The sequence below is a fragment of the Rhagoletis pomonella genome, unplaced genomic scaffold (assembly GCF_013731165.1).
Source record: "Rhagoletis pomonella isolate Grant_MI unplaced genomic scaffold, Rhpom_1.0 Rhpom_scaffold_00001, whole genome shotgun sequence".
Taxonomy (NCBI): Eukaryota; Metazoa; Arthropoda; class Insecta; order Diptera; family Tephritidae; genus Rhagoletis; species Rhagoletis pomonella.
Window position 1 is genome coordinate 46,546,953 of NW_023458555.1, and position 16,759 is coordinate 46,563,711.

General features: G+C 34.3%; 1 protein-coding gene across 2 annotated transcripts in view; it reads left to right on the forward strand.

Annotated features, from left to right (window-relative positions):
- LOC118745053 overlaps positions 1–16,759 on the forward strand; it is a 77,137-nt gene that overhangs the window by 55,081 nt on the left and 5,297 nt on the right. Inside the window, exons 3-4 of one of the 2 annotated variants that reach the window (XM_036478589.1) lie at positions 12,552–12,674; positions 16,460–16,605. In XM_036478589.1, the coding sequence (XP_036334482.1) occupies positions 12,552–12,674; positions 16,460–16,605 (269 nt within the window). The remainder of the gene's footprint in view (positions 1–12,551; positions 12,675–16,459; positions 16,606–16,759) is intronic. The other variant, XM_036478594.1, reaches the window with a different exon arrangement.

A 16,759-nucleotide genomic window follows, 5' to 3' on the forward strand; every position in this document is an offset into this window, starting at 1 on the left:
TTTGATTTTATACTAGATACAAAGAAAAATTTAGGTATACTTTTTTATATTCATTTAATTTATAAAAATATTTTTATTTATTTTCATTTTATTATATTGTTTTTAGTTTAGTTTTCTTTTTATTATTTTTTATTGTTTTAAAAAGAAAAAAATAAATATATTTTTTTTATTTGATGTAATTTAAAAAAAAACTTTTTGCAAAAGGCGAACAGCATAACACTAATGCCCAATTTCAGATGATCTGTCTTAGTAGAGGTTGCTGATTAACTTTAAAAATTCGTTTTCAGATCATACATTCAATCTGTACTTAAATGGCCAATATTGGCTATTTAAATATGAGATATGCAACGCTGTGTTTTTACCAAACAATCAAGATTGATAGATAGGTTTTTTTTTATCAATATTGCCAAAAAACAATCAGCTATTCAGTACGAAATGTAAACAAACAAACAAATGCAAATAACATGCAACAGTGTTACCACTTATTTGGCGTATTTAAATAAAGTTGATCTGAAACCCAACGAAAGCTAAATGCCATTTAAATAACAATCAAAATTGAACTTAAGTGTAGCTTAAATATTCATCGGAAATTGGCTCTAAGACCTCCTCGTTAGCAAATATTTCAATGGGCCTTTCGAAAGACACTAAAGAGCTTTCAAGATAGTTGCCGGAGTTGACAATTGTCTTAGGAAAGACTCGGTATGGGTAACATTTGCGTCAACCCAGTTGAAATTGTTAACTGCTTTTTGTGTAACTCAGCAAAAAATTGTATTTCAAGTCCATTTTGGGACTAGTTTATGTCTACTTTAGGACTATTTCGGGACCTGTACAGGGCTATTCCAGGTCCATTTCGGAACAAGATTGGGATCATTTCGAGACTAGTTCGGGTTCATTTCGCGCCCGTTTCGAGACCTGTTCATTACCATTTCCGAACTAGTACCTACACAGCTATTTGAGGGTCATTTTGGGACTAGTTCTGGATAATTTCAAGACTAGTTCAGGAACATTTCGGTACGAGTTCGTTATCATTATGGGGCTAGTAGCTAGTCCATTCCGGAACCGTTTCAAGACTTTTTCGAGATCATTTCGGGACAAGTTCATTACTTTTTCGGAACCCCTTAAGGACAACTTCAGGTCAGTATTAGGACCAGCTCGGGGTAATTCTAAACTGGCAAGAAATGATCCTGAAATAGTCCTGAACTATTGCTGAAATGGCTTTGGGACTAATATGGGACCATATAGTTACCCTTTCAAGACTTTTTGGAGATAATTTCGGGATACGTTTACGATTTCTTCCACTATTTCGAGGCCTATTCAAGACTATTCGCGACTGGTTCACGACAATTTCAGGACCATTTAGGGACTATTTTAGGTACACTTGAGGAAGATTTCGGTACAAGGTCGGGATCATTTTTGGCTTCCTTCAGGAACATTTCGGGATCCTTATGAGAATAGTGATAGAACATTTCGGGACCGTTTCAAGATTTTTTTAGACCACTTCAGGCAATTGGGCCTAGTTCGGCATCATCTCGAGGTTATTCGAAACTAGTCAAAAAATGATCCTGTGAATTGTGAACTATTCCTGACGTGGTTATGAAAAAGTGTTGTGACCTAACCTATTAATGTATGTAACTTACTGAGCCGCACATTTGTATGTAGATGTTTACACATAAAATTTCACGAGTACCTGCTACCCAAGCCTTTTTAGTGGCCGAACGTAGGCGTTGTCCAGTGTTACCGCTGAAAATTTTTCCAAAGTCGTAAAAAAAGTTTCACAGCCGAAAAAAATGGTGACTTCAAGTCATTCAAATCGTGTATGTAAAGACTTTCATTATTTTATCTTTCGAAACTCAGTAGGACATATCCATAGTCGAAAAAAAATCGACGCTTTTTTCAACGCGAAATCTGCCAAAAAAGCTGCTTAGAGTAGACTTTATTTCATCAATGATTGTTCTCGATTATTTTTGAATAAATTGTCAAAAATAGTTTTTTCTCTTAAAATAATAACCTATAGATGAGAGATGTATTAAAAACACGAAATATGCATATTTTGCATTAAGTATGAAAACAAAATTGTACTTATATCAATAAATAATAAATTTAACACATATAAATTGGGGGAAACGCTAAGCTACAGAAACGGTGCATTAATTGCGGCTACTTCTGGACATTTATTCGGAAAATATTTGACTTAGTAAAAAGGATGAAATCAGTCCAAATCTGGACAGAGGTGTAGTTTTTAAGTGCCTTTGAAAAGTAAATACAAAAAGCATTTTTAAACACGTAAGAAAAATACAATTTATGAAGGAATTGTCAAAATGTGTATATAGAATTTTAAATCAAAGAAAAGAGCAAAAGTCGCATGGAAAAGTGTCAAAATAAGTATATTTTTAAAATTTATATTTAATTTGACACTTTAGTCGCACAGCGGTAGTCGATGGTCTTGTCTAAGGTGCATTTTTTTGTTCCAAAGTCCATTAACCTACAGTACCTCGTTCTAGAGCTTACCCATTAGATCTCTATTCTCACTACCCTATCGTGCCACCCTAATATCCGAAAATTAAATCTCTCTAACAGTTATTAAACTTTTGCTAAATAAGTATTTTGATTATTCCAATAGAACTATTTATAATTGTTTTTATTGCCAATTGTAAATTGCAAATGCATATGTAGTGTATTTGCAATGATTTCAATTTCATCAAAAGATTTTTGGTCTTCATTTACCTTTCTTAAATTTTAACCTAACATGTTTTTTTTTTGCTTTTCATTAATCCACTTCAACTGATGCCATTGCTTTGCTTCAAGCGCTTACTGTATCTCATTGCTTGTATTTTTTTTTGGCGTAAAAGCACCTTTGCTGCTAATCTAGTCTGGCCACTCTTCCGAGTATTCTTCTTATGATTATCCGAAAGTGGGTCATGTTCGTAAGCGTCGCATAGTGGTCGTGTGCTTTTAAAATTTTGATAATGCTTAATATTATACGAAGATCTAACTAATAAAGTAGACAACAACATATTTTATTGTGTTGAAAGATTATATCACCGATGATGAATTATCAGCAATTATTTTGCATTGCGGTTTCAGATATTTAAAAATATTTAAAAAACTTGCTTTGGATGCTATTTTTTCATTGGTTTATTGTACATTGAGTAACAAGGCTGAGGGATGTATGTATATGTTGGTACATACATACATATATTGTCACTTCGAATTTAACCCCTGACTACACATATGTGGTGTTGAGAGAGGTTCAACTACTAGATGACTTACGGATGGTTTCAAGGCCAGGGCAAACCCTTGTAAAATCAACTACGCCGGCGTTGAGATTGATGTCCAAAAGGTACTTAAACTATGGAGGGAGCACTATTCCACCCTATTGAGTGGTTGCAGTAATGAAAGTAGTGGAGATGATGAACCCGAGCACCCAGTCGAAGCCGACGGTAGCGATGCTCCACCGCCTGACTATGACGAGGTACAAATAGCAGTTATGCGGCTAAAGAACAACAATGCTGCAATGAAAAGGAAGCCCGTCGCTGCATTTGAAAGCCCAAGTTGGCACAGAAGAGAAACGGCTGGCGTGCTCGGTCAGAATCCTATCAGCGGTTACAGTGCTCATCAGAGGGCGTTCGGGCGAAACGGACGGAGTATCGCTGTGTGGATATGTTCCGACCTGGTGTACGACTCCTCTTCACGCATCGCGGGGTTCGGCTTCTGCTGGCACGCCGTGAGTTGTGGTTCTGGCTCCTATACCGCCGGGTGTTGAATCTGCTTGTACGCCGATGAGTGTGGCCCTGCTTTCCTGTCGCGAGGTGCGGCTTTGGCTCACCCGTTGTGGGTTACGACTCCTGCTCACTTTGTGATGTATTTTTCTGACTTGTTTTTACATGAAATGCACCCACTTTAAAGAAACTTAGGCGTAATAACAATGACTAATTAGTAATTACCTTTGCAATATCCTGTACGGAAATGCATCATTGCAAAGCACCACTCTTTTTTATTTTGTTTCTAAGCTTTAATTTATGTCCAATTTGCGCAACTAAGTTTAGATTAAGCATGTTGGACATTTCCATCAATTATAAGTAAATAGTTTTAAATTTAAAAAAAGGCTGATGATTTGCATTGTTGCATTTCCGAACATGTTTAAGCCTAGTATCCTGCTCTAAAGAAAAACATAGTTTTCATGCAAAAAACGCTCAAGAAATGATAACGAAATTTTTAGGTTTGTGCATTTCTGAAGAAATTTCGTACATTTTATACTACACTTTACAAAACTTTTTTTTTTACTTGCTTGCTATTATTTCAAGGGACAGGAAGAATGAGATGTACTTTTTAGGGGTTTTCTTGAAAGCTGAATACAAAGCTTAAAATAAAAAAAACAATTTTTTAGTAATCAATTTAACCACGAACCTTGTATTACATTGCGAAACTCCAGTTATGTAAACAAAATATTTCTGTATTTTACATGCAGTAAGTAAAAAAAAACACTACTTTGGTGATGCGTCTGACATGCAAAGTGATGCGACAATGATCTTTAAACCAAACACAAGAGTATACATTTGAATACATATAGTAGGTATATGTATGTATGTATGCATACTAACATTAGGTATTTGTACAAATCTATGTACATGCTCTAACAAGTATTTACACTTGCACTTTTATATTCGAACATAGGAGGTGTGATTCCTATGCGCTAATAAAGTTGTATCTCATTTGAATATTGACCAAAACTACTTGCATTTAACTTTAGCTCTAATCAAGATACGTAAATCTATACTATACATATGTATATGTATGTACCATTTATACATGCATACATACCCTGTAGAGAAACCGCGGACTACTGAATCAAATTTCTAGTTCCGTACTAGGTCTTTATCGCCAAAAACGAACTAGTCCGATAGGAACTAGATCCCCACCAGTCCAAAATCGGCGAAAAGTGGTAGTTTTAAAAAACTAATTTTTTTCAGTTTTTTTTTCACTAGAAATCTATATCTAAAGTGACGAATTTAGAAATAGTTCGGAACTATAGAAAAAGGCATGCAGAATGAACTAGATCTTATTTTTCGAATTTAGAACCAGTTCGGAACAATCGAAAAAGGGATGCAGCGGGGGGTTTGTTTACTTTACATAGATATGTGTTCGGCAGCTTTTTCGTTCAAATACGCTTCTATTCTGTGCTTCGCAGATGCTTTTTCATAGCTTGGTAATACAAAACTAAAATTTGTGTTAACATTTCAACATCTTAGGACAGTCTGGAATCTAAGAAATAACAGCGAGCACCTCTGCAAACTCAGCTACAGCTAAAGGTATGTAAACGTACATTTTCTGCAATCGTTCAAACAAATTTAATCTCAAATTGAAAACACATTTCTTCCAAAATAACTTAAAATCGCACACACGGAAGAACCAAAAAGATTGAAAAATCATGATACTTTTTTCTTTCGTCTGTCGATTTTAGAACTGGTTCGGAACTATAGAATTTAGGACTAGTTCGGAACTATCGAAAAAGGGATGCAGCGGGGGGGCAATTGACACTTCCTAGGACATCGCCATGTTAAATTCGCCAGTTGCTTGCATGCAAAAGAGATTTATCGCGAACCAGTACTGGGTCTAAATGTACTAGAAGCGCACCAGTTCAGAACTAGAGATTTTCCCCACAGGGTATATGTATACGTACATATGTATGTGTACATACTCTGAATTTTCGACATGTAGACCAATTTTCAGCACGAATATTTAAGCGAGAGTGAAAGTTGCTGTGGGACGAAATTGAGATTTGCGTGAGATGAACATTTTAACTGGTATGACATGTAGATAATAACCACGTTATACACCAATTATTAACATATGTACATACACATAAGTATGTACACTTGCAATTAAAAAATTAAATGTTGTATTATTTAATTCCAAAATGCGGTGTCGTAATATTGTCATAGCCAGCATTGTTTAGAAAATGTAAGAAATTTCTTCATAAAACTCACCCGCTGTACAGAGGCGACATGGAACCAGTGTTGCAAGATCTTTTTTTTTTTCAAAAAACTGTTAAATCCACAGAAAAAAACTTTATTTTTGACAGAAAAACTGTAACCTTCAAAAATGAAAGAGATTTTTTGGAAAGTTAAGGTTAAATGTTATGAGAAACATAGAAGGAAGAGCAGCCATGTAATGAAAATGATACATCAGTTATCATAAGCGGTGAATGTTTAATGACTCTTAGGTTACTGGCAAACCACACAGAGGAATTTTCGATTTCAAATTTGTATGGAACGTTTTACTTTTTAAAACGTTTTGACCCAGGATTTGCACCTACAATATTTATTTAAATTTTGAAAACGAAAATTTTCAATTCAATTTCCAAAATCCATGCTTTTGTTTTTGATACGAACATTTTCAAATTGTTTTTAAAAACGATTGTTTGACAATTGTATATGCGCATGTTGAAATTAAATCCTAAACTGTTTTTTCTTCATTTTAAAAATATGCGTTTTCAAATATGATATTCAAATCTAATTTTTATTAAATCACAACAAGTCGTTTGGTACACATATTGCCAAATATATATTGATATACATATACTTATAAATAAGTTACAACATTTAATAAATGAAATACAGATGTTTTACATATTACTATATACATACATAAGTACATATATACAGATGTTCCTGCCTTACTTCCAAGCTGGGCCTGCTAATTTTGCTTGACGCTGGCTAAATCCTGTAATTTAAATTAAGAAAGTTTTAAATTATTATTTAATAACCCATAAGAATTTGTTTTTGTAGGTTACTCTTACCAAAGCTTTTTTCGGTCAAAGAAGTCCACCAATGTGCCTTATATGTATGTAGTTAGGGGTTAGAATGGCAGTATTGTTTGAATATACTTCATCGCCTTTTCTGAAGATTGAAGTAACTTATTTATCTGAACACAATTTTTCCGACAAGTGATGCAAATATATGAAAGTTTTTCATTATAGCTAGGTAGCTTTTTAAATTCTAATGCAAAACATTTTAGTTTTAAATATTTTTCATACCTAATTGACTGAAAATAAATGAACGTTTTTATTTTAAAAATGTTTAGTTTTATTTTGCTTGTTGAAAATTGTGTCGCACTATAACTTGTTGGGACATTATTCTAAAATGTTTAATTTTAGTTTTTAAAATACGCATTTTTGGCGCTATTTCTAGAAGCTAGAAAGAGCGCGAGCACGCTCGAAGCACTCTAAGAATTTTTTTACAACTTCAAATGGCCTTGACCCCATGCGCCACGAAATAAACTTAAAGTTCAAGCACTCTATGGTATTTTAAGAACTAAAAATTTCTTAAAAAAATACTAAATTTGAGTTATCAAATCAAATGCTTTAAAAAATTAAAACTAAATTTTATTTAAATAATCCATTTTTATTAAGTCATTTTTGTTTAGTAAGGTATAATTTAAACGGTTTAGGTTTTTAATGTTGAATTAATCGTTTTTGGTTATTTATGTTCAATAAAATATTTTTTTAAAACTCTTTGTTTTGAAGGCTGCAGTTTTTTTGGTCAAAACTAAAGTTTTATTTTTGCACATTTACAATATTTTGAAAAACCAATTCTTCCAACACTAATAATAAACTTTAAATTACAGTTAAAACTGTGAATAGAGCAAAACTGCTACTGAAACTACGGGGTGACATAATATGAGCACAAACGTTTTTTTTTTTGCAGCTTTCGGTCTCAAACGATCCGTAGCAGCACATTGCTTCTTGCTAGAATGCGAAAAATCTGAGTTAGTTCAGTTTCATTATTTCCCTCGAACATTCTCCATTTTGCGACAGATTGCAGTTTTTTCCAACTAACTTTGCGAAATTCCAATTAAAACCCATAAAAATAACTTCGCCTGCATGCTATTGTGAATTCTTAACCTTTTCGGACATCGCAAACTAATTTGGTGTCGCTTGACGCGCCATGCCATGCCATGCCATGCCTTTTTACACCTTATAACCGCGCATGACGTGACAAGTCAAGTTTAATACGTCTGCTAAGCAACACACTAAAACCGTTAGGGACCAGCGGTTACTTTCAATTACCAGCGCTTAATTACAATGCGCTTCCGTTGCAGCAATTACATATGTACATATGTATTTATATATGCACATGCCAGTACAATATATATGTATATGTATGTATATATGCAGCTTAATTTTTCGCAAGATTTTGACAGCGAACATCATTTCGCTATTTGTGCTGCAGGTTTGTAAAATTTTATTTTAAACATTTTGAAATACATTAAAATATTTTCGTACTTGGGTTTGTCTACATTTAATTAGCGAATTTCATGGCGCGCATCACTCGGATTTTGGTGTGGTACCTCGTGAGATTTAAGGCTATAATTTTTTTTTTTTTTGTTGACACGCCACAAAACATTTGACACTCGGCCGCTAACCATTTTGAAAGTATAGTTAGTTATGTAAATGTTCATATTTAAATAGATTGATAGGCTACGCCCTTCAGTTTATACTTTGAATGCGTGCAGTGAAATATCAGCATTGCGGATCGGCAGGCTGTTTTTTTTTACCATGTGTCTTTGAAGGTGATGCAGTTAAAGTGCTGAATTCCCACAAACTTTACATATATATGCACATATTGTATATAAGGTTGATTGTGAGTGCTTTTTTTTTTGTAAATCTCAAAAGTTGACGTTCAATAAAAGAGGAAGCGCTAGCTCAGAAAGAGCAACAAATAAATTAACATAATGCTTGAAACACAATACCCGGCGAACGGCGAAGTTCGCCGAATTGGGCGATGCCGTCGTTCACAGTTCGCCCTGCTGTTTCGCCTACTTTAACAGAATTAGAGTGATAGCGAAAACAGCTGATACAATTTCTTCGCACTTATAATCATAGATGGGCACTTTGCATTACCAGTAAATATGCAGTAACCAGTAAATTTGTACTGATAATGAAACTTACTTTGAATTACCAGTACAATTTTACTGATTACTGAAAAAAAAACCACAGTAAACGAAACCATATTTAGAAATGATGAAATGATAACAAATATAAATATAAGGCAAGGGGGAATTATTATACATTATTTTATTTTAACGCAGATTTAACGAATCGATCACTGTCTTTTTCAATGAACAAAAATTATTCGTCTTATATGTTGTTTTCTTCTAAATCTTCGAAAGCAAACAAAAAAAACATACAACCACCTTTGGAATGTACTGCCACCATCTATCGCCACAAAACGCCACCGAGCAAACTTTGCATTTCGCTTTGGCTGTGTTCAATTTCATATGCCGGCGGGTGTTCTTCTAATTTTGATAGCGGGAATTTCGCTGTGGTGACTTCGCCGTTCGCCGGCACTGTGTTTCCACGGTAATAGTGTGACTAAGGGCAGTTTTTACAGGAGGGAGTTAGTGCGAATTTGACAATTTTCAGTACAAAAACTTGAAATTAACGTACATAGTACCTATAAGAATTACTAACTCTCTACTGTGAAAACTGCCATAAAGCATAGAAGGAGCATAAATAGCACGTCTGCAGATAGACATAAATATTATTGGTGCTTCAGTTTAGTTTAAAAAACTCATGTTTCGACTCTTTTTCAGTTCGGTAATATGTATACATAAACAAATTTGTAAAATCTGCCTCAAAGCTTTTTAAACTCTGCCGATATGTTCAAAATAAATCAAATTTTATGACATTTTCCAGACCCATGGAAAATAAAACTAAAATAAACCTTCGCCATCCATTATTGAAAATATAGGCTGCGTTTCTTTATACATTCCGGATAATCTCATTTCACAGCCGGAATAAACAGAATGTGTTTGAAATATACGTTAACATATCATCAGGAACGTTCTAAAGAATAAGTAAACAGAAAAGTTTATTCCAAACGTTCAGAATGAATAAAGAAATTCAGCCATAATTTCTCATTTTATTCATCCTTAAGGGCCTTATGCACTCAAACACCATAATTTAGTGATGAAAAAATTTATTAGATACAACTTTATTCGAAGTTCTACAGGACAACCGCTGAAGTATAGAGAGAAGTTTGATGAGTATGTTGATATTACACCCCTATTCAACTGGTACTAAATCAGACATAAGATTTCAAAAATAAGAAATTGCACCTTAATTCTCAACTAGCAAGTCATCTGGAGATCTCAAAATGCTCAAACTGCTTGCTATTTGCTATTCCGATGTTTCATAAATGGCAACCCGTGACTACCATTGGGCCACCGCCTCACAGTATGGAAAATTAACTTTTTTGACGAAATCAAATATCTCAGGGACGAGGATAGACATCGATATAAATGTAACGGTATAGCTTAAGCTTTTGAGATGGAGAATTCAAGAAAAAATAGTATCGTTGGCAACCACCGTTGCCCCAAGTGACTAAAGCGCGTTACTGGCCTTCTTCACTCTTTCCTTAACATTGCGCTTCCACAGCAGCTTACTATTCAAGACTACTCTAAATACGTTGTGTGGTCTTTAATTGACAGCTCGACACTACCTAGCCTCGGGGGTGTGCACACTGGGACCTTATATCTTCTTGTGAAGAGTATAAGGTCTGTTTTGTCTGCGTAAACCACTAGCCCTGCTCGAGTTGCACCTTAGTCAATGGCTTTCAGGGCGCTGTTCATTACATTACTGATAGTGTCTAGGTGCTTCCCTGTTAGTACTTCGGCTATGTCGTTTGCATACGCCACTATTGGGTGCTTTCCTCTCGAATTTCTTTAGTACTTTGCTGACCGTTAGCAGCGACAATAGCGATGAGAGTACGCCACTTTGCGTTGTGCCTCTGAATGCCCGCCTAGTTACCCTAGCGCCCACTCCGACTTGATTTTCCTGTTGCCTAAAAAGCTTCTAATCCACAGCGAAATAGTAGGTTCTATGCCTATTGATTCGATGCTATTCATAATAGCTTCACTTGAGACCTTATTGAAAGCTCGGAAATATCCATAAATGTGTTGTACTAACGAGTGTAGTGCAGTCTCTGTGGACTAACCATTATTGTACGCATGTTGGCCTATCAGCTTCTCTAATATAAGCTGAACGTTTTTTGGTCAACGAATTCTTGACCTTGAGGACATCGACTGTGGAAGAACTGAAGTATTATACTTCTAGCCATAAAGTCCTTTCGCAATTATCATCGAAGTTCATTTGACGGTTAAAACATAATGGTATTTAAATATACCTTCAAGTCTCAAATTAATTCTATACTCTTCAGAGTTAATTAAAAACTTGTCGAAATTTGGGAACACGCGAAGATTTCAGTAATTGGTAGGCACAAAATTCGTAAATTGATAAACGTTCTTATCGAAAAATATTGCCTCATCGAAAAAAACCCCTACTAAAGCTTAGAATTCAGCTCTCAAGTAAAATCGCAAGAAATATTTTTCATTATTTCTGTTGCTTGAAAAAGTACTTTGCTTTCGCTGTAAATTTTCTAGAAGAAAAAAATTTACGAGAATTTTGTTCTTGAGAGCTGCAAATTGATCTAAGAAATTTCGATAGAAGAAAAATTCCTTTCCTTTTCTTGTGCGCCTTTTTATATGCATTTTTAATTTTTCTTGAGAGCGGGAAACAGCCCTTAAATACCAAGACAATGAATGGAATAGGATATTCCAGATCTCTATATGTATATTAATGCGAGATAGATTTGGGAAAAATTGCAACTGTAGCGACACTGCGAGACACCTATAATATTTAAAAAAAATTTTATTTAGAATATCATTATTCGAACAAAATTGTTTAAATTCCAGGTAAGTATTTTGTTGCATAGAAGTAAATACTACAAAAAAGATATTTGCTCACCGGAAGCTCATGGCGTCAACCCCAGGCGGTTTTGTACTTTAAACAACAACATGTGTATTATTATTTACTAACGAGAAGAGAAATTTCATAAGTTAAGGGGATAGGCTATAAACCTTTGTACTCAAAAAAATTCTAATACTTTGGAGAAAAAAGGGGGTGAAAAATTATTGCATGTTATTGTAGTTTTTTATACATTTTTAATAAAATTTATTTTTTTTAATTTTTAATGTTTTTTTTTTTGGTTTATATGGGTTTTGTTAGAGAATAAATTTAATTTTGATTAAAAGTCCTTAAAATAAAATAAATAAGTATAAGTGGCAAACCATATTACTTTGAAATGGGGGTCCTATTGATATGCCCGATACTGTCCATAGAATGCAGCACAAGAATATGTATGGTAAACGAAAATACCGTTGGGTGAAGGGTTTAGATAGTATTTACATGCATGTTTGTACATACATATATTTCATTGCATAGTATTGTTATTCATATCGAAAACAACACAGAAATCCTATCATTCCTCATTACATTACCTCTTAAATGCTTTCATTCAGCTAGAAATTGTTTTCCTCATCTCACTCTATTCATCATCTTCCTCATTTCCTAATCGCACAACCTATACTCTTCATAATATCTCAACTAATACCCAAAAAAAGAGAAATGCTTAGCATCTAATCCGCTTTCTTCTTTCAAAAAAAAAAATCTTTCTGTATAAAACATATCCTTTTTCTGTGTTTGTTTTTAGGATTGGCTTGCGGGACATGCGTTTTTGAATCTGAATTTGGTTTCATACTCAATTGTAACTTCAAAAAGTCTGGACTATTTCGTGTAAGGAATTTGGGCGGCCTAAAAGCACATTTTGGTTTAGGTAAATGCTACAACATACATACATACATATGTACAAAATTTTTTTGCAATGTTAATATTATCAATTGATTAGTATTTATAATAGTTGTAAGCGCATTCATATATTCAAAGTATTCAAAATTATAAAAGTAGAAAATTAAGTAAGCACAAACTAATATATTTTTCATTTTACTAATTGTAAGTATGCACTAAGTTTTGCGATTTGAATGCACTATTTTTGTAAATACCTTTTTTTAAATTATGAATTAAAAAAGGTTTGAACGTCTTTACATAACTTCTGAACGGCAGGTGTTTTTTAAGGGAGGATTTTTCATTGCAGGAATACATTCGGGGGTTTGCCATTGCCTGCTGAGGGTGCGCACCTCTAAAAATTTTAAAAAAAGCTAATTAGGGACATTTAGACCTGAAAGATCTTTCATGCTTTCATCGAGAGTCCCAAATTGCCTTCGGCTTTATTAATAAACTAGCCGGGCCCGTATGCGCGAGGCTTCGACACGCGCTGAATGTGTAAATATTAAATAAGATGTGATTGACAACTAACAGGTTGCAACCCTACTAAAAAATAATATATTATTGCGCATCTGGAGGCCAAGCCCTTTCATTTGAAACCTCATTTCTTGTAATCTAACGAACAGCCACATTTTTTAATTTTTCGCACAGGTTGCAACCCTCTTCGAAAAATAAAACCCTACTCCAAATCGAAAGGTCAAGCCTTTTCATTTGACACCTCATTTTTTTAAATCGAATGAACTATGCAAATCTAATGTCATTAACGAAAAATGCCTCACGCGTATTATACATACATAATTTTTAAATAGGTGGCAACCCCACTCAAACAAAGAATAAAAACTTATCGCACATGCAGAGATCATATCCTTTCACTTTCACTTACTCAAAAAGTAATATATTCCAAAGTCGAGCCCTCTTATTTGACATCTTATTTTTTTTGTTATCCAACGAACAATACGCATTTAATAATTTTTTAGACAGGTGACAACCGTATAGGAATTTAGAGTACTAAAGGTAATATTCCTATCCGTTCAGTAGTTTTTGAGACTTTCCTTTATACTATGTATAGAAGATAGTAATTTTTAAATAGGTGGCAACCCTATTAAAAAATGAAAGCTTTTGTACATGCGAAGGCCAGGCCCTTTCACTTGGTATCTCATCTTGTAATCCAACGAACAGCAGAAATCGTTTAACTTTTTAATTGCTGGCAACCCTACTCAGAAAAATAATACATTATTGCACATGTAGAGGCTAAGTCTTTTCATTTGACAATGACGGTGCAGAACTGATGCCTACGCTTATTATGATTGAATATGGTAATTTTATTAACAGGTGGAAACTCTATTAAAAAAACATTCATGCTTTTCTGGAGGCCAATCCCTTCCATGTGACACCTCATCTTTTGTAATCCAACGAACGGTGCGGATCTTAAAGTTTTTTAGACATGTGGCAACCCTATTTACAGAGTATATTAGAGAAAATCTCGTCAAAATCCGTTCACTAGTTTTCGAGAGTACCGCGTACAAAAAATCTCCACTTTCCCTTATACTATGTACAGATAGATACTAAATGGATCTTGTTAGGCGAATTTCTAATTTTTAAGGGCTCAACTATATATAAATAAATGATTTAAAATGCTGTGAATATGCTGTGAAATCTCATCGCCACGAAGGATGCGCCGGAATGCATAGTCGGGTAGGTATATATCTGGTCCCTTCACAAGATTACTATCTTTCCTCTCGAAAGCATAGCCAAAGGGACTGCCTTATGCTCATGCAAATACAAACATTACTTAGTTAGTATGTATAGAAAAAGAGACACTGCGACTTAGAATATAGATATTTTGTATCCGTAAGATAAGTGCTAAACCCCAATTCCCAAGACACTATCCGCTACCCTAATAAATATTGGACAAATTCCTAACCATAGCCATGTTTTTTACACGTATCTATGATAGGTACTGTAAATTTTACTACAAATATTTTATGACTTCCGCCAAAATATTAAGACGAAAATTGGACTAAAAATATTAGTTTTTTTTTATCAATAAAATTAGTTTTTAAAATTTTTGTTTTCTAAAAAGTCAGCTTACATGATAAAAAAGGTTAAGTTTAAAAGATCTGCATAAATATGTTTAAAAATTGTATCAACGGAATCAAAAAGAAAGAGATTTTTGGAGGTATTTTTAAATCGGCCTAGCTCTCGTAAATCTTGTTTTTCCGAAATATTCTGGCGAAAGTTAAACAAAAATTATAATTCCGGAAGAAAACCCGAACCTTTTTAGGAGATGCACCTCAATGTAAATGCATCTATTTAAGGTATAAAAGTAAAAAAAAAAAATAGTCATTTTGATTTTATCAACAAGTATTCATGAGGGTAGGTGTTTCAATTCAAAATATTTATTTCCTTTCTATCGGCTGGCTAGTCAAAAGCATGATATGTCTAAGGCCCCCTACCGCTCTTCAATACTTACTGCTTTCTGAGTTTAACCACTCGGTATCTGCTAGTCTTGAAGAGGACCAGTTATGTCTGAAAAATGGTTGTGGCCGCACAAGGACAAGGATATGGAAGAGTCATCGCCTGATAATACCCAGCGAGTGTGAAAACACTCCTTGACGAGCCTATGGTGACAAACCCTTCAGATACGGGCTTAATGACCGCTGACTATGTGAAAAGTTAACAACTAACGTTTTTCCAACGCCTTGCAAGGTTACTACATTTGTCACAGTTTGAGATGTTGCTCGGCCTGAAACTGTGGGACTTTTGTCCGTTGCAATAGAAATTTAGTGCCAGTTCCATATAAATCCACACCTGCTCTGTTTTCCATCCTTGAACTGTCTGTACCAATAAAAAAAAAAATGGTGTTAAGTTGAGGTGATTAATTTTCAGCGAAAAAGAAATAACTCAACAAATATTTACTCACCAGGTGACGCTGTTGGTTAAAGAGCTTTCATTTTTCAACACATTGCTGCCACCATACCCATAATCATTTTCCATTTAAATTGCTGGTGGAACCGGCCGTAAACGACAAATTAAAGCGAGTTTAATAAAATCGTTTGTACTTGCATTGACAATAACGCAAAAAATACCTTTAGGGCGCCGCTAGGCATGCCGGGTATCTGCTAGTTATTTTTAATTCATATTTTTCTGATTACTCATTTCCACAGTCAATTTATATCTATTAATATTTCTTACGAAACCTGTTGCAGTAAATAGAATGCAAACTTGCCAAAAAAAATTTAAAACACCAAAATCACATTAAGATCTGCGCAGAGATCATAGTTAATTGATTATGTATTTATGCCAATGTCAATGACTTAATGTTTTGAAAAAAAACCGCTAAACAAAAACAAAAACTTTGCGAATTTCAGTACCAAGAGTAAGCGAAAGGTGAAAAATCCTAAATCCATTAGGCAATTATAAATTGCGTGCGCGCATGCGTGGTGCGGTTTGCTAAATTAGCAATAGCACCAACAACCGATTTAAGTGGTCATTGATTGTTGTTAATTGACGTAATATGGCTGCCTTGCATGCTGCTATTTCCGACTATAAATTGCATTTAAAACAAAATAATGTACGTACTATTCGTGGTTGAAACAAGGACGATTACAAAAATAATTGTCAATTCAAGAAAATTGCTATTTGCGAATATTTTTTCTTTTGAAAAAGTTGATTTAACCACTTTTTGCGATAGTTTGCTGGTAGTGAATTTTTTCGTAATTTCACAACATTTCTTAATTCTGGTTTCCGTTTTTTATATTTTTTCTTTTGATATAGGGTTCAGTTTGGGCGACGAACTGGGCTTCGCCGAGTCGTTGGGTAACGTAGAGGGTGAACCGGAACGGCGGCGGGCTATTAACTATAAAAATGGACCACCACCATCACCTAATGCTCTCGGTTTAGTGGCTCCCACACAACAAGCGGTAAGTTTTAAATATTTCTCTTTAACTATAACTTTGACCACCTTAGTAACTATAGTTCGTTTGAAAATCTTTTTGATCAAACGGACGGTCATTTAAAACACTAAGTGGGGTAAGAATTTAGTGTAAAAATACCATACCCCAGGATCTTTTTTTT